Below are 22133 nucleotides of genomic sequence, written 5' to 3'. Positions count from 1 at the left end.
TCTTTTGCACAAGTGAAAGCAATGAATATTGGACCTGACTAGAGAGAATATGTTTTGTAAATGAAGGAGACACATTGGAAGTGAGGATTTAGCAGAATAACCAAGTACAGCAGAAAATACTATACTGAAAAGTGAAATAATGTTACCTACTTGCAAATGGAGCAGCATAACAATTATCAGTAGCACTAGGAAGGTGAATGACAAATTTTTGCTCCAGCAGGTACAGATGTTTGCTTTGTTGTCAGGAAGGAGCATACACAGGCATTGCAAGCAACTAGATCACTAAATTAAAGAGTAAACTGAGGCTACTGATCTGAAGAAAGAGAAGAGCAACAGGACACAATAGTGTGGTGTTTTCACTGTACTTACTGCCCTGATTTTTCATGGAAGAAGATGCTTTTGCAATGGGTAAGACAGTGAAAAAAGAAATTAAAAATACCTGATTTAATGATTTAAGACCTTTCATAGAAGCAATTAATGTTAAACCTTCCTAAGAAAGAAATCTGTCATCCAAGAGTGGTCATATTACTAAAAGCCACTGCAGACTTGACTCAATTGCCAAAATAGCACATGATACCTTGAGCTATTTAGTATGTCCTACAACACCGTAACCTCTACTATCTGCTAACAGAGCTATTGCTCTTCTACCCTTTGACCTATTGGTCAAACATCTTGGATTCTTGCCACAAGGCACGTGGCTTAAAATTCTTCATGTGCTTTCAGTGCCTTATGCAAATTTTGTCCACTAGGATGGCCTTATTGGGAAAAAAAAAAAAAGGTGCTGTGGAAGTTACATAAAGCAAAGGGAATAAATTTTCCTTAGCACATTGGAGCCTTATACATGAATCTTACACCCCTCCAGAGATACAGGAGAGGTTCTTTTGTTAATATTGGACATTGACAGTATTCGAAGGCATATTTTATTGAAGAGTTGGAAAAATTATGAAAATATTCAGAGGAAAAAGTGGATGTTGTACAAATACTGATGATATAAAAGTACAGAATTAAGTAGGAACTGATAATAAAGAAAACACAATCATATAGGAAAAGAGATAGCTAGACATGCTAATATAGTGAAACTTTTTTCTGGTGTAGTAGAAGTGTATGCCCATACTAGAGTGTATGCCCATCATTTGCAGCCTATGACAGAGGTTCATATCTATTAAGAAAGTGGCATTTCCTCTCAGAAGGAAAACACTGGAAAGAGTATATTATATGAGCATTGCTTCATAAGTACTTACAGAAAATTAAGGGGGGGGTACCTCTGAATACATACCAGATAATACCTGCAGTTGATGGAAATTTATTAAACATTATCATGTATAAGTCACAAAATAGAGATGTTACATATAGGGAAAATATTAATATATAACTCAATTTGCTTAAGCCTTGGTTTTGGACACTGACAAATTTGTATTTGTAGTTTATCAGGTAATACAAAAAAGTTGTTTCAGAGTACAAATGAGAGTGTTATTGCCATATTGGTAGGAGTAGCAAGAAATTTGAGAGGAAGGGGTAAAAAACTGTCATGTGAAATAAATGCCATTTCCTTACAACAAATCTTTGTTTGACATTCCAAAAATTCAGTTCAGCAAAATCGTATATTAAAGGTGTTTGAAGTCTGAGAAACTCCCTGGGCTGAGGTCTTCAGCTGAGGGTAGAAGCTGTGCTACCTCCCACAGCTGCAGAATGCTACTGCCATTGGTCAGGGTCTAATAGCACTGGCTCTGCATTCTGAGTAGCTCCATCCCATTTGAGACAGTGGAAGCTAAAGGTAAGTTTTGGCACTTCTCTCTTAGTTGAATTTTTATCGCTGGAAATACTAGTATTTGTTTTATTTTATCATGCTTAATACTGATTCAAAGCTTGCAGATTCTGGAGACTATTTATTTTTCCCTGGATATGTCTTAGTTCCTTCCTGTGAGAGGTGTACATAATCTTCATCAAAATATTTGATCTTACAGCTACTGCAGATGCCAATATTTCTACAGTGAATTCCAATATATTACATGAAAGGGAAATAGAGATATGCAAACCCTGCAAATTAGTGCAGATAATATAACCATAGGCAAACTTTTTTTTTTTCACAGATATTTGCAGATTTTGTCCCTATATATGCAAAAATTGATACCTATCAAGCCTTATACCCTTTAAAAATCTTTTATTTTTAGGAGTTGTGACATGAAAACAATTTTGCATTGTGAACGATTTTTTATTTAAGAATTGTTTATTCAGAGGAAAAATTACACCATTACACCAAAATTACACCATTATTTTAATACTATATTTTGGATTGATAGATAACACCCTCTACAGCTGAATCATCTGAGATAAATGACATGGAAAGGAAAAGCAAGACCAAAACCAATTCTGTCAAAAATAGGCAGCAGGAAACATAAAGACCGACAAAAACCCGCTAATTCTAGCATACTTCAGAAACTGATTGCGTTTCTATTTTATTTTACTTTTTTTTTTTTAATAAAGCAGAATACTTTTAGTAATATTGGAAGCTAATACTGAAAGGTGAAATTCATCTAAGCTTTCTCAAAGAGAAGACCCAGTGACTCTTGCTTCTTCCAACAGCAGCTGAAGTCTTTCTGAATAAAGAAAATGAGAGAAAAATGAACGCCTTGTGTTACTGACCATCCCCAGAGGAATTTCATATCCTCATGCCTAAACCCACTTTATAAAGACCTCTTTTCATGAAGCTAAAATTCAGCTTGTTGCCCAGTACATACATTAAAAAAAAGCCTCATATATTTCTTGTACTTTATTATAAGTAGCTACAATTTTGAAATTAAATATTTAAGAGTATTTATCATGGCATCACATAAGGAATACAGTTTATTAGACTTATGCATTGCTCATCATCACTGTGCTTTTGGTGAAATTAATGTGAGCTGTAGATAAATAAAGATGTAAGTAAAGAACACTGAATAGAGCCTTGTGTCAGGCATCTTATATGATAACAGTGAATGCATCATTTACAAGGAAAACACTAGTGCTCAAGCTTAGCATGAATTTTCTACAATTTTACAAAATTCTGGAACTTTAAATAGGTGAAAATTCAATTTTAGAGAACTTTAAATGGGTGGTAATTCAGTTTTACAATTTTATTTTCCAAGGAGAACAGGTGAATTCACCACACCACAATTTCTCACTACTTTATAAAAGGTGTTGATCGAATAACGAAGGAATTCAGAGTACTGGCACTACTGTCCACAGGGCGATGGAAGACACATATTACTTTTATTTTGCTTCCAAGACCTTTGCAAAAGTATGGTCCAGATGTGCCACACCAAGTAAAATTATGTTCTGACAAAACAACTAACGGGTGAAAAGTGTTTTGATTATGCTTATCCAGAGATGACAGAGTTTCTGATGTTTTCTAACTGTGTGGTGGTTTTGTTTGTTTGTTTGATTCTGTTTAGTGTTTTTTATGATGGAGGAGAGATGTAATATTACATTGTTATACATTACAAAAGACTATTTTTTGTGATAAGTAATATAATAATTTACCTTTTCTCTAGTTTCTCAAAAGTTCATATCTAATTGCAATGAAAATAGGTGAAGCTAGATGAAAGGGTAAAAATATCATTCAGATGTTTATTTTTACACCAATAAAATTCCATAAGTCTTTTCTAAATTATATAACTATGAGTATGGCCAAAGCAGTATGAAAAATTCTCAGCTCCAGGGACTTTTCATGAAGAAAACCAGATTAAACTACTGAGTCACCATAAATAAATATGAATTATTCATCAGAAATATTGTGGATTTTATATACAAGTACTGTATTTGTGACAGTAAATTGTCATTGATTCCTTGTCAGTACTAGAGTATCTACAATCTGTCCATTTTCTTCTCTTTCAGAAAAGAAAACAAAATGCAGACCTTTGTAAATATTTTTCTGGGATTTTTTATCTTTGAGTCTGTTGGAGCTGCCCCTATCAGTGATACAATAATTTATGATTCCGAATTCTATGACATACCATTTGGAGAGCTGCTTCATCCATTTGCCTATGATGAAAACAAGCAGTCTGACCAAGTAGAGGTAATTAGAACTTTATCTTTTCTGTCTTTCCAAAGTGTATAAATGCAGTAGTTACTGATCAGTTTTTCTTTGCCATGAAAATACTTATCTGACAAATCTACTTATGTGGTTTCAATTGCCTTTGCAGTTCATTCACTTTTTCCCTAACCTACAAACACAGCCAAAATATATTCTAATTGTTTTGGGTTTTATTTGTGGTAATCTTTTAGAGTAAGTGAAAGGTATCATGCTTTCCTCAGGTCTCCATGCAATTCCACAAATTCTGTTGGAGATCATCATAGTAATTTACCTGTCTGGGTGATGCATGGAGCCAGTTGAGACAAGATTTCCAACATTTCCCATTAAATGAGGTTGTAAAATTCTGTTTCCTTAGGTTTATGTTCACTACAAGTGTGTCAGGCTATAAATGCTAATGTTTTCTTTTGCTGTTAGGAAAGTGGCAGAAGGAACAAAAAAGAAAGGGAAAGCATTTGAATTTAAACACTGGAAATTAAGAAAAATTACTGAAAAAAAACTGTTGAAATTCTGATACAGTATGAGCCCATAAGATATTTGTTCCTGTAGAAGCAAGGAATTCCACTTTGTTGGCTTAAGTGCTTCCTTCCTCTTTTACAATCCTTTATTTCTTTACAGTTACTAAAAGGCTACAATAATTTTTTTTCTCACCCTGCTGATTAGACACTGGTACAACTTCCCTGAAGGTAATATAAGCACTCTGTGATCCAGGATTTTGTGTGATAGAAGTTGATTAAAAAATATAACATTTAAATAATATGGTATTTTCATTTTTATACATAATGTTTTAATGCTTTTTCACATAACAATGCATAATTCATGAAAATACAATCCTTTGAAAGATTCATGATTACAGCAGGAGGGACAGGAGCTAGTCTTTCATCAATGTGAAATAGAAATTTCACATTGTCTTTAAAATCAAAGCTTTAAAATCAAAGGACAGAGATAATTTAAGAATAACTATATTCCAAAATAGAAGAACTGAAGAGATAAAAATAATCTTAAAGTTAGCACTAAGATCAGAACCTTATAATTTGTAGGAAATAAATTTTCAATCTAAGAGGGATTGAGAAGAACTTTGCTGTAAGGAACTTTGCCTTTGGCCTTTCCTTACCTTTCCCTTGTGCCACTCTTGTGCTCTACTTGATTCTGTTTGAGCTCATTTTCCTGATAAAGTCACTACCAATTTTCGTCGCTGTACTCTATTTCACATTGATTAATATACAACAGTTTCTGTCCCTCTTTGCTCTTAGAAGTGAAGTCTTTATCATTCCTACAGAAACTACTTCCTTCCCGGAAATGGGAGAAGTTATTTTGAATGTGCCTCATCACTGAGTTTTTCTCATTCAAACAACAGATTTCTTAGTAATGCATTTAATGGTAGGTGGGATTCTCCTGTGCTGTGCTCTCTGTGAGGTCCTATAACACCAAAACATGGGGTGGCCCTTTCCAAGCTTCTGAATGAAGGATAGAGATAAAGCAATGGGTTAAGATGGGTGTTCTTTCCCAGCTGAAAGGAAATTCGGGATGACTGATGTTGCACCCAACAAGAAAAGATATGAGAGATCCCAACACAGGTTGTTTTTTTAGAAGGCGTGGAATAGGCAGAGTCAGGGTAAAATGGTAAGCTTCTTTTCCAGAGCAAGATTATCTTCCATTACTGAGCTCTTCAGACAGTCTTTTTAAAATTCATCAGGTGAAGTTCATCCATCACAGCAGTTGAACAGAATTTTGTTTTGCATATGGATGGACCTCCCTGTGAGAGCCTTTTTTTCATAGATGTTTAGATATTTAGCCAAAATCTTTTTTTTTTTTTGCTTACATTCCTAATACCATTTACCACCCAAGAGAATCCTAAGCATTCATAGTTCCTCATATCCCAGGAGATATGAGTGGTCAGTGCTGTAGGAATCAAGCAAATTTTATAGACATGTCAGTGTACTATTTGATAGGGCATGTCAGTCTTGCAAGTTATATTTTAATCACTGATAGTACTGATGCCATGCAAGTTTTAAGCAGAATACATTTGATTCCTTGATTGTGGTTATGACTTTACTGCTTAAAATCTTGTTATCATAATGATGTGAACAACACAAGTGGGTCTATGTGTAAAATTCAATATTTATTCAAGGTCACAGGTTAGTTTTTATTATGCATAGTTTACATGATGAGCAATACCACAGAGACCCAGATAAACAGCAGGCCTTCAACAGATCTAGCCTGTGTGCAGTAACTCTTTAAGACTGGAATTTCCCTTTAGAGAGCTCTGAATCATGTCTTCAGGCTTCTGAAACAGTGGAGAAAAAAACTCAAATAGCATTTTCTGTTGCTGTCCTCAATTTAAGATTTGAAAATTCAGCTATGTTCAAATAGAAGTCATTGTATTTAATCCATTTTTAGACTCATTGGCAAAATGCAAACTTTACCAAGGTTGTGTATCCAACTGATTAGCAGAAGGTCCAGGAGACTGACCAGTTCTAGTACTTCAGATGCATTGTGTGCTAGTCCTTTTAATTTCAATGTGAATTGAAGTAGAAATTAACCTGTGCACCTCAAGGAGTTAAACTAAAGCAACTGTGTCAGCATGTCCTTTTCTAGACTATTAGGTACTGTAATCACACATTCAATGTGTAATCACCAAAGTGTGGAAAGACCTGAAGGTAATTAGAAAGGGATCCTTTCCACTCATTCTACCTGGTTAAAATTAGGCTTGGCATCCCCATACCATGCTCTAAAACAAGTGAACGAATCATTCTCTTGGGATATGTATTGAGGTGGGTTGATCTTAGCTGGCTACAAAGGTGACCATCAAAGTGCTTTCTCACTCCCCCTTCTCAGACATACAAGGGAAGAAATTAAGGTTAAAAAATTGTGTTGACATGTAGGCAGTTTAATGAAGAAAAACAAAGGTTGCATGGAGAACCAAAGGGAAACAAAATATTTATTCTCTACTTCCCATCAGCAGGTGAGGGCCAAACACTTCCAGGGAAGTAGGACTTGAGTACCTGTAGCAGGTGCTCCTGATGACAAACACCTTAATAATAAAGCCCACCCCCAACCCTCACTGCCTCCTTTCTCTCAGCTCTTATTGCTGACCAGATGCCATATTGAATATCCCTTTGCTCCTTGGGTCACCTGCCCTGGTTCTATCCCCTCCTGAGATCTTGACCACCCCTGCCATACTGGTGAGAGGGGAATGCTGGAGAGACAGTCTTGGTTCTGTGCCAGCACTGCTCAGCAGTCACTGAGCACTGGTGCATTATCAACACCTTTTCAGCTGAAAACACAAAGCACAGCACTGAGCAATGCCATGGGGAAAGTTAATTCCATCCCAGCCTGACCCCATACACCTATCTTCCTCAAGTAACTTTTAATGAACCCTAGACAACTGTTCCAGGCTTAGTATGAGAATTTCGTCTTAATGCAGTTCACGAAGAGTGACTGAGTCCAACTTCATGACTTCTTTGCTAATTCTCATACTCTGGAAGTATTGTTTTTTGTGTAGAGTGCATATGTGCATATAAACACACTCTTCATTGGATTGAAAACATTTTTCTGAAAACGTTTCTAGATAATGGCTCTTGATATTCTTCACTTGAAGTCCATTTTCATCATAGATTCTGGAATAATCTTAAGGTTGGGAAAGGTTCCGTATGTATACATGGAATATTTTTTTAATGCAAATATTTGCAGGGGGCAAGTAATTGTAGCTGTGAATTACTTGTGAGAATTGTATTGAATCCTCAATCAAAGCTATGCATTGTCATGTGTTAGGTGACATTATAGATTATAAAATCTATGGTTTCCAAGATCCCAGGTTAGTGAGACACAGAAGACCTAGCTAATGTTTTGCATCCAAATGGAAATTATTACTGGAAAAACTTAAAGTAATATATCACTCAGAAATAAAATGTGCATAGAGACATTAAGATAGCAGTATCTTTCATAGATAATGGCTAAAAAAGGCAATGTAAAAGAAAAGCCTATTATCAAGGAAAGAATTCCAAGGTCCTCAAGGAGAAAGCTGTGGCAAAGAAATGTCACCGTAGTGTACAAGCTTTGTGTTGGATTTATCTTCTGAAACAGACAGTAACAGTATAAACATGAGCTGATGTATCTCCCCTTTTCTTTAGAGTTCATTAGTATTTTGAATTAATATTTATATCATGGTAGGGTCCAGAGGCCACAGTCAAGTGGCCAACTGCTCTGAACGCATATACAAAGAGAGATTTCCTTCTTTAAAATTAATAAAATCAAGCCAGACTCTCAAAGGAATTATTGTGTGAGCTTCTAACTTTTTCCCTCTTTGAAACTAAAACTTTGTTTGGAAAATGTGTGAGAAAAACAAATTGTGGAGAGAAATTCTTATATATATCAGCTACTACTGCTTAAGAAAATGGCACTGCCATATCACATATCACAGTGCCTGTTAAATATAATCAGTTAATTTTTCTTTAGGTAGCAAAAACTAAGTTAGAAAAATAAGAAGTAAAAATATAGGAGCATCAGAAAAAATATTTTCATTGCTAAGATAGGCTATCAGTGAGGCTGAAAAGCAAGAATGGTTTGCCTAGCACTGAATAAGCAGAAAAGTGAGGGAGTTAAATACAGGTTGGTCTGGGTCTGTTTACACAAAAGAGGTGAGCTGTAAAATATGATCCACAAAATATTCTGAAAGAAACACAGTGAAAGTCTAATATTTGATGCCTTTTGATTAGCATTAGTCGATAGTTTGTTGAATTTGACTCAAACTAATAATAGGGCATTTTGGTGCCTGCACAAGCTCAGAACTAGAGTTCCACACACATATTTGCTCATGCCTGTGTGTATACACAATCCAGAGATTTAAGAGACAAAACCGTCTCTCCTGTTGGCATAACACACATAAAGAGGAGCCATGCTTGAACAAGAAGTCACTCTTGCCATTCTGCAGAGTTGGGAGAGGATTACACATTCCTGTCTTGGTGGTTGGTATTTAATTAAATAAGAGATTTCAAAGTGGATATACAATGACTTTTCAGAACATCATATACATTTTGAAAAAAAACTATTAATTGGTACAAGTCATGTACAAGTCAGCCACACAGTCGATCAGAGAATCAAACTTATCATTTGAAGCTTTATCCCCAAATAGGAATTTTTCTAGTTTTTCAGAAAGGTTTTGACTATACCTCTTGTTAATCACTTGTCTGCAGTGACTAACAATTCAATTTCTTTTTAAGATAGAAAATAAGTCTTTAAATGCAAATTTCAAGAATAAGTTTAGGCCACTTTTGAAAAGGAAAGCAAACCTTCCTGCCTGTGGCAAGGGGGTTGGAAATAGACGATTTTTATGGTCCCATCCAACCCAAAACATTCTGTGACTCTATGAATAATTTCTACCATAATTAGACATTGTCTTGTAAGTATTGGTATTTTCAAAACAGCTATGGGAGAAACCAGTTCCTTTTGATGGGTCAGTGTGTGGAACAACTGTCCCTTCAAGGTTAAAATGCCTCTTTTTAAGTTTTGAATTTTTGTGTATTAAATGTATTTTTTGCCGTAAAATAAACACTGGAACAGAACACACTTCAGATTCTCCCGTGGATTTAAACTTATCACATGTAATACATCAGCTTTGATCCTAAAAGATGTAGACATAAAATAGACACATAAAAAAGATACATAAAATAAACTCCTGAGCCTCTCCTAGTCTTTTGTTTGTCTTGCCTATTTTACTGTCAGTGGTGAGATACAGATAACTGAAGAGCCCACCCTAAAATTGATTTCTATAGCCAATGTCTGGAGCCCCTTTTAAGAAGTTTTGTCTCTTTCTGTACTGACTGTGAAGTGATGCTAATATAAACTAAATGCCCAGCCTATGGATGGCAAGTTGCAAACTGGATTTACCAGTAATAAAATTGCATTTTATCACTTACTGGTGTGTTCTGATTTCTGCATTCTTGGCTTTTGTGACTTCCTGGTCTCAAAGTGCCTCTGAATTGGTCAGCCCCACTAAGAACTTTCATTAGAAAATGGAGTCGCATTGGATAAATATAGGATGGGGAAAAAAGTAGGTACTCCATGTAATCTTAGGAAAGATATCACTATCCTTTGGTATGCTCTAGGATTAATCTGCACTGGTATTCTCTAAATCTCTTGATTGATTCCAAAGACAGAGTAGGGTAACTATTAACCACACAGATGGCTAAAGATAGGTGACATGATACCGCTTCAGTTTTTTCTTATGCTGTGTATTAAAACTGTCTTGGAAGGCAGATTATTATTTGAAGACTTGTAGCTATTGGCAAAGAGAAACATACTTTATTGTATTTCTGTATAATGTTCTTCCTGCTTTGTGATTTTTCACAAAGAATATTTCTTGAAGTACCAGATGAAATACAAGTCCACTCCCTGCCTAATTCCAGGCTCTGACCTCCCTCCAAAAAACCCTATGGAAAATAATGCCATTAAGTGATATACAATAATTTATGTTTCAATTTTTAATTTTTTTTAGCAAAGTCCGGTTTCCAAAAATAAACAAACATCTGGAAAATGAGGGATTATTCTGTACAGCAAATAGTCCAAGAAACATCTTTGTCTTGTTACAATTTTGCATGATTTATCAAACTTGTAAAAGATACAAAGCTGCATGGATCAGATGACCAATAATGGGAAACAGACTTTTACCTTTAGGTCACTGGTTCAAATCCAAGTTATGTACAGCAAGAAAACAGCGCTCATGCTCTGGGTCTGGTATGCAAAACACATATATCAGTGAACTCCTACTCTGTTACAAGTATAAAAATTGTAACATCATTAAGTTAACATCAATAATTTTTGTTTTCTTATGACACTCATGACTGCAGGAGACAGAATAGATAATGCTAACTACTTGGAACAGTTCCCCTAAACCCCAGACATAGTGCATTTGCAGGGAAACTGCTGGGAGACTTTTAACTGTGTATCTGCAATTCCAGGTAACATCCTACAATAAGAAAGAGATAACTGTAGAAATGGAAGTACTAGAGGTTAACACCTCTGCTTTGCTACCCAACAGCTGCAGTGATTAATCAACTAAGAACCCTCAGAAAGCATAAAGTAAATGACAAATCCCAAAATTGTAAGTTCCATAAAGCATGTCCCAAATATGCAGTCAGTGTAGATGACCCAAACTTCATCACAAGTGAAAGGAAAATTATCTTTGGTCTGAAGCCTATTTACAAAGCCTATCTTGAAAATACTCTTCTAGAGAATATTACTTTCAATAGAACAAAAGTTGCATATAAAGACATTAACAGATCTTAAATCTCTGGATTTAATTCCAAAGTTCAGAAGAGGGATTCTTATCTAATTTCCACAAATCTGGTGAAGAGGTAGACAGCATGTGCAAGAACTTTAGTGCAGCACTAACCTGGGTCAATAAAAGTCTGGAATGTATCTCTCCCTCTAGGCTTCCTCCATTTGGAGAACAGCTGTCCCACTTCCTTTGTTCCCAAAGCCTTCTTTTGATTTGTCCCCAAGTCCATTCCTGGTTAAGCTGTCTACTGTCAATGCTACAGATGGTAACATTGTGTATTTGTCTGCACAAAAGGACAAGGGACATCCTTATTCTTACATCAACTCAGGTTACTTAGTTCAGCTGAAGGTCATCAAATGCTCATTTGATTACCTTGTATTTTGTGAGGTTATGATCTTGGTAACTGTACTGGGGCATTTTTATCCATAAACTCTAATTAGTAATAGCATCTGTGGCGTAGTAGAATATAACTAAAGAATATACAGAAAACCTAAAATGTTCTTAGTCAAAATCTGAGCCTGTGTGGTTTAGAGTGCTTACTGGTTTTTTTATTGCTTTCATGTTCTCTGTCTTCAGCAAAACTAATTAATATAAAATATTTGAACCTATTGCCATTATATAGCCTAAACCAAATTATTTATATACAAAAGAATTAGATTTTAGGTAGTTATTTAGATGTTCTAAGGCAACCCAGGATCCTAATGCTTAATATTGCTTGTAATTATATATAGCTATGCTGCAAGATAGTCTGTTATGAGATGTAAATTGTTTTTTTTCTGAAATTTTCACAGTTCATAGAACCCTAGAATTGTTTGTGTTGGAAGGGACCAAGATCTTCTACTTCCAACCCCCATGTCATGGACAGGGATACTTTGAAATAGCCCAGGTTGCTCAAAGCCCGATCCAACCTTGCCTTGAGCATAGGAATCCATAACTTCTCTGGGCAACCATTTCCAATGCCTCAGTACCCTCACAGTAAGGAATTTAATAATATATAAAAGTTTCAGCCTCAAGCCATTCCCCCTTGTCCTATCACTACATGTCCTTCTAAAAAGTCTCTCTTCAGCTTTCTTGTAGGTCCCCTTTAGGCACTGAAGAGCTACTATAAGGTCTTCTTTTCTCTGGGCTGAAGAACCCCAACTCTCTCAGCCTGTCTTCATCTTCTTGGCTCTCCTCTGGACTTGCTCCACACAGGCCCATGTCCTCCTTGTGCTGGAGTCTCCAGTGCTGGATACAGTACTACAGGTGGAGTCTCACAAGAACAGAGTAGAAGGGCAGAATCACATCCCTTGAGCTGCTGGTTACATATTAAATATATATACACATACAAAGAGATTCAAATAGGGATCAAATATGGCAAAGATCTGCCTGTGCTTGGAATCCAGATGTTATGTGGTTTAGTTCCTTTAACTTCTATAGTCTACACACAAAATCAATTTTTAAAAATTCTAACTATTTGGCCAGTCTGGATGCAATTACTTTTTATCTGTCTTTTACAATTAGAACTTATGAACACTATTGTGATTGATTTCTACAACTAGTTCTTCATGGAGACAGCAAAGAAAGCAGTAGCTGTGGGATGGGGTCAAAAAAGGAGATGCTTGGTCTGGTGAAAAACTCAGGATTCAAGAGTTTTGTGGTGATGTTTTGCTAGAAAGCTGAAGTGGATGAAAACTAAAGCAGAATTTTGGGCTTTGGTGCCTTTGCAATTGGAATAATGGTACTGTGACAAAATTCCTATATTTGGCTGTGCCTTAGAAAAAGCTAAGGAGTGCTAACTGCAGTACAGGGGTGCAGCACCCGCAGGGTTAAATGTATTGCCTACATTTTTAACAGCACCTCACATGTGCAAAACTTTATAATGACACTAATTAATTGTTTTGGATTTGAAGAATAAAGAGTGCACTTTCAAAAGAGGCTCTGACTCAGCTGAACAATATTATTACACATGGGGAAATAAAGATATGGTGGGAAAGTAACTTGCCAAGATCCCACAACTACATCTGATGATTACAGAAAACAACTCTGCCTCTTTGCTAGCACAGACCCCTCTGCAACAAGCCTGGCAAGTCTGCAATACTCTATTTATGAGAGGTGATGTGATACAGGAAAATTGCTACATATTAATTTTTATCCTAAATTGTCATATAGGAAAATCAACAGAATACATTTTTAGAATTAGATTTAACCTGTCAAAATTTACTGCTTTGATTAGTTTTGTTGAGTGAAGGACAAAAAAAATAAGCTTTCTAGTTCCATGCAAGGATCTTCCAAATTTTATAAGTGTTTTAAAACCAATGTTTTATGCAATATTTTTATCTATATCCCTTTTTTTTTATACTACATAATACAGCTACTAATGAATGAAGTTAACCAGAGTCTTGCACATATTAGAAAGTTGTATGTAAAGTTGGAGTTCAGAATTATTTAGTAATATTTTTAAATCATGTTAGTGTTCTAAGCAGAGCCTGCACACCTACACTGGATTTGGATTTATGATGGTACAATTCAAAATTTTATGGTAAATGACTTGCACCTTTTTGATATTTCGTAGCAAATTTTCATTTTTCACAACATTTTATCAATTTTATCACAAATTAATTTATCTTTAAATAAATATGGAAAAATAATTTTGCTAATATATATTCTCAGTAATGAAGTATATGCATGTGAAGTATGTGCATGTATGTTGCATACATAAAAGCCACTCAAAACACTGAGCTAAAAAGTGAACAGTATGTTGGATTTTCATAAATTGCTTATATACCATCAGAATTCATTATAGCCCTCGGATAAAATGTAGCTCAAGCACTAAATCTCAGAAAAAATGCGACCTCTAGTGGGAGAATATGAATAACTGGAAGAGGAACAGCTTCCAAGGGAAGTAAACAGTAACAATTCTTTTTTATTTTCCCTAGACAGATATTGGGACAAAACTACCTTCTGTAATTCAAGACAGTTATTCTTCTGCACCATTGACAGAAGAAACTGAGGATGAAGCATCAACACCAAAATTAATTGACGGGTCTTCAGCACAGGGGTCAGGGGTTCTTGGACCCCAGACTCAAGATGGTTAGTAGACAAGGGAAATGTTTTTGTGTGTAGCGTTGATTTTGAGTAAGCTAATTTTATTTTCTTTTTTACTGAAAAAGAAGTACATAATTTCTGTATGTCTCTTACTGAAGAAAGATACAACATGCCTATCTTGAATCCTCCCAAGTCAGAAAGGTGCCTAACCAAAAGATTTCCTTATTATTTCACTGTGAAAACAACTGTGCCAGTGAAGATTTACAACTTGAAAATTTGCTGATGGTTGGCAATGCTACCAGTACTTGTTTTTCTGTCTTACATTTCAATATCATTATCAACTGCCTTCACTTATAATGATTTGTGACATGTTTTTTATAAATGTATTCATACAAAGTATAATTAAAATGTTGAAAAATTTTTGACCATGAAAGCTATAAACTGAAAAACTGAAAGAAAGGAAGCTACTTAGAACTTTTTAGTGGAGACAATTTTCAGTTCTTCTGACTATCTATACTGGAATAAAACTTTATAAATCTTGCAGGACAATTAAAATTGTGAAACATAATCCATCCCTCTCCCCACAGTTTTTGCACTGCAATTTTTGGCATTTGTCAGAAGCTCCTCTAAATTATAGTAGGTAAAGTTCACTATAGTTATCAATTTCTGTGAGGGATCTTTGTGTTGTATGGTGATCAACATACAGTAACAGGAAAATCCTACTTTCTACTATGCCCAACACTACAGCTGAGTGCCATAGAAGAAAAATTAAATGAAAAAAAAAAAAAACCCAAAAAAACAACAAACCAGCTCCAAACATAAAACCCAGACAGAGTTCTTGCTTCCAAAATTGTGCGTTCAGTGAAGTTAATAATTCATAGTCTTATTTTGGTACATGCTACAAGTAAGCTTGACCAGGCAAAAATATACACTGTCAAAACAAATCAAAATGGAATGAGAACTTCCAAGGAGATTCCAGAAAAAAGAAAAAAAAAAGGCCCATACTTTTCAATTTTGAAAATTAGAAGATTTTGCTTATATCCTGTAAATATTATATATGATGAATTCTGTATCTGCATTGTATTTTTGAGTACTAAATGCAAATCAAGTAGTGCATCAACTAAAGAAATGCTCAAGGCAGTAATATATCAAATCAGATTTCTCTTTTGTCTTCCTTTTTTTAGCAACATACTTTCCTGTCAGAGGTTGCTGCTATTGGCCTAGTACTGAATAAAAGACTACAAGGCTCAGTAACACTAAGCCATGCTCATTTTTCTTATTGATAACTTTTTGAATTCTTCCCCTACCTCTGGTTTTTTTCAGTGTCTACCAGACATTGGTGAAAAATACCACTCCTCCAAGATCAAAAATAGGACAGGGTGAAACCCTTTCCCCATATTGTGGTACTATGTTGCAATATTATGAAAAAATAGCAGCCATCCTTAACTACGTATTCATTTAGGTCTAGATTTGCCAGAATAGTTCAAGGTGTGAATTATTTTTTCCCTGTACCAGACCTACTCTCTGCAGCCAGTTTAATCTGTCCTGTGGAGAAAGTTAGGGAAAGCATGAAAAGATCCTTATCTCTAGGGAAATTGTATTCCTGGATGTCCAAGTAGAGATTATCACATAAAAATAAAAGAGTACTCTGGTTACTGATTCTTTAATCTTGCCTCAAATGGCACCTCAATAACCTACAGGTAATGGGGCAGATTAAGAAGGCACATCTCTCATGTAGCCAAATTTGACCTGGAGAAAAAACTAATCTGCAAGAAAAACATCTTCATATTCCTGAATTCTCCTACTATCCTATAAATAACAAGAGCAAACCACCCCATCTGCTACAAGGAGGTGGAAAACATGAAACAGAAAAGTATTTCTATGGGATTAAAAGCTGATAAACACATATGCTGATTTATACTCACAATATACTCATAAAAGATGTATCAAAAAGTCAGTGTCACAAGTGTTACAATCCAATTATTAAAATTGTTAGAGGGATGCCTCTGCCTGAATTGAAGTGTAAATGAGGCCATATACCAAAGTCAATAGCATGGATTTTATTTAATAGTAAATGTGAGGGGGGGAGAGAGAGGGGTAGAAAGAAATATAAAAAGGGAGAGGGAGGAGAGAAAAAGAGTGACAGAGAGAGACAGATTAAGTAGAAAATATCATTCATCAGCTATTATTCCCCCATCTAGATGGGAGTATGTATCTGCTAGCTTAAGGGGAAATCAACTTCTGGCTGGTTGCTGTCACCAAATATTCTATTATAGTTTGAGAAACAATTTATTAGAACAAATTAATTGTTATTCTAGGCACAGGGAGAAAAATAAATTAATTTTAAAAATAATTTAATCACTTTAGTGTTGCAACGATATGATTTGGTGATCAAAGCAGAATGGGAAGTGAACTTTACCATAGACAAAGACTGATCATTAGCTGCTTATGTGAGCATTTCATTGTAGTAATTTAGTATGATTTTTTATTCATGTCCTTTCTAACAAAGTATTTTCTTTTAAATTCCTTGATAGATCTTCCCACTTGCCTTTTGTGTACGTGCCTAGGGACCACAGTCTACTGTGATGATCGTGAGCTTCTTGCTGTTCCACCATTGCCTAAGAAAACCACGTATTTCTATTCACGCTATAACAGAATCAAGAAGATCAGCAGAAATGACTTTGCTAACTTAAGTATGGATAGCAGTGTTATTGAAATCAGCTTTAATTTTGATTATTTCTGGCTCATATCAACCAGATATATAGTGATCTATTTTATATAATGTTTGATTATGGGAAATTTCACACATAAATGCACGTGCATTTTGCTACTTTAGAGCACAAAGGTCCATACATTAGATGCAGATTCTCTGTCAAACTTCTGAATTATGATAAATTACAATGATCATTGATCTTTTTGCTGTTACTTGCAATCATCTTTAGAAAAGATTTATTACTTTAAAAAAGTAATAAACCCCCCCAAATATTCAATTTAATTTTGGGTTTTTTTTAAATTGACAAAGTGTTTGAGTGCATTTTATAAAGAAGTCAATATATCAAATTTCTTTCATATAGGAAAGTGTTGAAATAAATAAATGTTGAACAAGGTAGTAGAAAATATGTTTATTTCCCTTTAAGTGTCATTTTTCCAAACTATAATAATTTGTAAGTTTCCCAAAACACACAGAAATTTTAAAACTCAACTTTGAAGTCTTTCACTGAAAGATGCATAAAGAATGACACAGGCAGGGTTTTTTTTTTAAATTTCAGGAAATAAGGAATTATAAGGAATAATTCTTATAAGTCTATTGTATCTTATTTCTATGACAGACAATTTAAAGAGGATTGATTTGACTGCAAACTTCATATCAGATATCCACAAGGATGCTTTCCGAAGATTGCCTCAACTTCAGGAATTGGTGCTCCGTGACAATCGGATAAGGCAACTCCCTGAGTTACCATCTACCTTAACATTCATTGATGTTAGTAAGAACAGGCTTGGTCGCAGAGGGATACCAAATGAGGCATTTAAAGTAAGTTTGGGTGTGATGGGAAAATATTTTCTTCCTCTCCCCAGATGATATGGTTAGAAGTGTAGCCTATTCTCCTAAGAGAGATGCTCCAGTCCCCTAATCATCTTTGTAGCCATCAAATGGACCTGCTCAAGGAGCTCCATGTCTCTCTCTTGTCCTGAGGAGCCCAGAACTGGACACAGCACTCCAGATGTACCTCACCAGGGCTGAGCAGAGGACCAGAATCACCTCCCTTGACCTGCTGGCAATTCTTTTCCTGATGTAATCCAGGACTCCATTGGCCTTCTTGGCCACAAGGGCACTGGTGGCTCATGGAAAGCTTGTCGTCCACCAGGACCCCCAGGTGCTTATCTGCAGAGCTGCTTTCCAGCAGATCAGCCCCCAGTCTGTACTTCTGGTTACTTTTTACCAGGTGCAAGACCCTGTATTTGCCTATATGGAATTTCAGATTTCCCGGACCCTGCATTTGCCTTTATGGAATTTCAGATTTCTCGGCCCATGTCTCCAGCCTGTTGGGGTCCTTCTGGAGAGCTGCACAGCCCCCTGGGGTATCAGCCACTCCTCCCAGCTTTGTGTCATCAGTGAACTTGCTGAGGAGGCATCTGTCCCTCCACCCAAGTCATTGATGAACCTGTTAAACAATTCTGGGCCCAGCACTGAACCTTGAGGGACAGCATCAGTGGCAGACCTCCCACTAGACTGTGCCATTGATTATTATGGCCTTCTGGGATCTGCCATTCAGTCAGTTCTCAATTCACCTCACTCTCACTCTTCCAGCCCACACTTCCTGAGTTTGGTAAGAGTACACTATGAGAGACAGCGTTGAAAGCCTTGCTGAAGTCAGGGTAGAAAATATTCAGTGTTTTCCCCTCATCCATTCTGGTAGTTGTTTCGTTTTAGAAGGCAATCAGGTTGGTCAAGCATGATTTACCTTTAGTGAATCCATGCTGGCTACTCCTGATTACCTTCTTATCATTCCTGGGGATGAAGATGGCCTCTGGAATGAGGTCATGGTAGCTCCCTAGATCCACCTTGCCCTTTTTGTAGATGGGAGTGACACTGGCTTACCTCCAGTCCTCAGGCACTTCTCCTGATCCCTGTGACCTTTCAAAGACCACTGTGAGCAGCCTGGCTATGGTGTCTGCCAGATTTCTAAGTATTCATTCCTCCAACAAGTCAAGGGAGAAAATTATTTACCTTTTGTAATGGAATGAGAAATGTACTTTTAACTCAGGTATTTTTTATACAGTTATAATTTACTTCAACATAATACACTTTTGCAAAATTGAGCAGCCTTGTCACAAAAGAAAACAAACAACATCATCATTAAAATTACATCTTTAATAATTCTGTAGATATTTGAAAAACATTTTTCCCCTTCATTTTAATCTGAACACCTAACCGTTATCAGCAACATTCTCAGCCTATGCAAATCAGAGTTCATTACTGTCTTTGAATTTGTCTTTTCACCATATCATTCTGAAATAAAATGTTTTGCTATCCAGTGGTGCTCATTGTAGTGATAGATCTCGAACTTACTGACCAGAGATGTTAAAATATATCTGTCATTTCCCCCTGTTTTCTTCCATTTTCCTCTAGAATCTAGATGAACTACAGCATCTTTATATCACTGACAATAACTTGGATCACATTCCATTACCGCTCCCTGAAAGCCTCCAAGCTCTTCATCTTCAGGTAGGCTTTTATATCATGAAATGGCTTTTTATATCATGCTCAAAGCATATGCACAACTCGGAAGGGCAAATATTTGTCTTATAGTGTTTCTTCTGTTTAGCCAAAAATGTTCTTACTTGACTAAACAAGCTATGGGAAACATAAAATTAACTAGTGATTGAAGTCTTCTAGAGAAGTAAAATTTAGGTCAGCTAAGCATTAATTTTCACAGTTTGTAACACAATATTTTTTTCAAAAATCAAATTCTAGAATTACTATGATCTAATAGTTTCTTTCTGAATCCTTCCTTAACCTTTTCCAGCTCTGCTTATTTCCCTATATCTCCTCTTCTACCAATTTACAGTTTTATCAGATGTTTTTACTTATTGCATCATACAGAAAAAAGCTTTCAGTAAGCAATGTAATGTACCTCACATCATTTAACCTCGATCTTTCAGTAAGTAAATTTATTGAAACTCTCTGCCTGCTAGCTGACTTCCTTTTCACCTGTTTGTGCCTGTAAATTAAATATTCAGTGCTACGTGCTACAGAAAAAAAGTTAATGAGCAGGACTTTGTCCACGCCAATTTTTCACTAGTAAAGGAATGGAGAAGGGAACAATTTTCAGACAGCCCTCATTTTAGGTAATGAGTTTTTAGTCCCAGTTTCCTGACAATGCTGTATTCCAGAAATTCATTGTTGAGAATGGTTCGCTTCAAGAATGGAAGCTCAGTGAATATAAGGCATGTAAGAGCAATTTAAATCAAAGGAATAAATTCAAAAGCATTCAATTTTGCCAGTATATATACAGGTGTGAGTTAAACTAATGTGACAGGGCTGGGAGGAAAGAAATTGTCACAGATCAAATCACAAGAGTTGTACCTTTCAGGTTGAGGCATATTAAGATGTCGGGATGATAATTATGTTTCTATGATTTTTGGACTGGCCTATCGTGGATCAAATTTGTCTTAATATGGCTCTTCACTATAATCTGGAAATGAAAATGCTCCATACTTCTACCAGGCTCCTCCTTCAAAGCCTATCTCTGCTACATTGCTTGAGTTACTTAGTTTTGAAGCTTTACATTGTCCAAGAAATTTTCCCCTGCTTGGAAGATTTCTCTGTTGATGACTTGTCACCACAATCTGGGCCCTTGAGTTCAAGCAAGTATCTCTCTAGACACTGAAAATATGTCCATAAATGGTGTTTCAGAGTAAAAAATTACTTTCAGGTAACTATTCTGATAGCTTCTTTTTTGTTTGCTTGTTTTCTTTTAGAACAACAACATTCAAGAGATGCATGAAGATACTTTCTGCAAAATGAGAGATTTTACTTATGTGCGTAGGGCTCTTGAAGACATCAGACTGGATGGTAATCCCATCAACCTGAGCAAAACACCTTATGCATACATGTGTCTACCCCGTTTGCCAGTTGGTAACCTCATCTAAGCTACATTAACCTAGATGAATTTTTACAAACTTCATTTATCTGGGAAATATTTCTCTTAATATTGGAATTGATTACTGAGATACTGAGAAGATTATGAAATGCTAAAAGATAAATCCATTATCTACCCAACTGCAAGTTATTTAGCAATATCAAGAAAAATACCTTACTACAAAAACACTGCAAATGCAAATTTTTTTGCTGAAGTGTTCAGATCTAATGTATGAATTCTAAATTTAAATAATTTTTACGTATCAAAGTCTAAATATAACATGGTAAATAAAAAATAAAAATAAAATTGTGTACACAATTGATTATTTATTGGGTTTTATTTTAATTGAATATTTTTCTCTCAGAGATACATCAATTTTTCAACTTCTTTCCTTAGAGATTCCTTCATTTTGGAAAAGTACAAGCAATATTCCAAAAAAATCTTTTCTTCAGAAAACAGAATCTTTCCTTCAGATTACCCTCCCATAATCTATCTATATTTTTGCAGCAATAATTCATCTTTGTAATGTTGATGAGACCCAAAGCTGTTGTCTTTATCTTTGATAGACCTGTCTGACAGGTTATGTGGTAATAAAAATCTCACATAATATAGCCTATTTGAAAAATACTAGATTTTATTCTGCATAGCAAATGGAAAAAAAATCACTTTTTCATATTTACATAGACAAAATTTTGCAGTTCAATACACTTAAGGACCAGGATTCAGAGACCAAAGTCACAAATCACCTTGTAGAGCTCAATTTCCAATTACTTGATTCACAAAAAAAATCTCTGCTTTACTGTTTAACAGGCTTTCCAGGTAAATATTAGAAAATTTCCCTCTTGGGATAGTTTGAATAACTCTTCTTCTTCAGAGGAGGAGATTTAATACCTTTTTCTAGAGACAAGGCCCCCAGGAAAGATCCACTAGATATAACATAAGTACCTGTTCATTCTGTTCTATGGTGACAAGCAGCAAATAACCCCTGCACAACTTCAGTGATAAAGGTTTGATGAAAGACTTTGGCAAAAAAACCATCCCTTTAAACATAACAGATCAACCTAAACCATCTGGTATTTGTTCAATATCTAAGTTCCCTTTCATCTTGCTGATC

The 22133-nt window shown here is 35.6% G+C and overlaps 1 protein-coding gene across 1 annotated transcript; it reads left to right on the top strand.

Moving 5' to 3' along the window:
• The first annotated feature begins 1753 nt into the window (after window positions 1-1753).
• Window positions 1754-21325, top strand: EPYC (epiphycan). The gene is made up of 7 exons (XM_053978029.1): window positions 1754-1774; window positions 3874-4054; window positions 14267-14420; window positions 16910-17068; window positions 17705-17907; window positions 19507-19602; window positions 20859-21325. The coding sequence occupies exons 2-7, from the start codon at window positions 3887-3889 to the stop codon at window positions 21027-21029; spliced, it is 951 nt and encodes a 316-aa protein (XP_053834004.1). The 5' UTR covers window positions 1754-1774; window positions 3874-3886; the 3' UTR covers window positions 21030-21325.
• Window positions 21326-22133: the final 808 nt, after the last annotated feature.

This window comes from Vidua macroura, chromosome 5 (assembly GCF_024509145.1).
Source record: "Vidua macroura isolate BioBank_ID:100142 chromosome 5, ASM2450914v1, whole genome shotgun sequence".
In the NCBI taxonomy this organism is placed as follows: Eukaryota; Metazoa; Chordata; class Aves; order Passeriformes; family Viduidae; genus Vidua; species Vidua macroura.
This window is presented reverse-complemented; position numbering and strand designations above follow the sequence as displayed.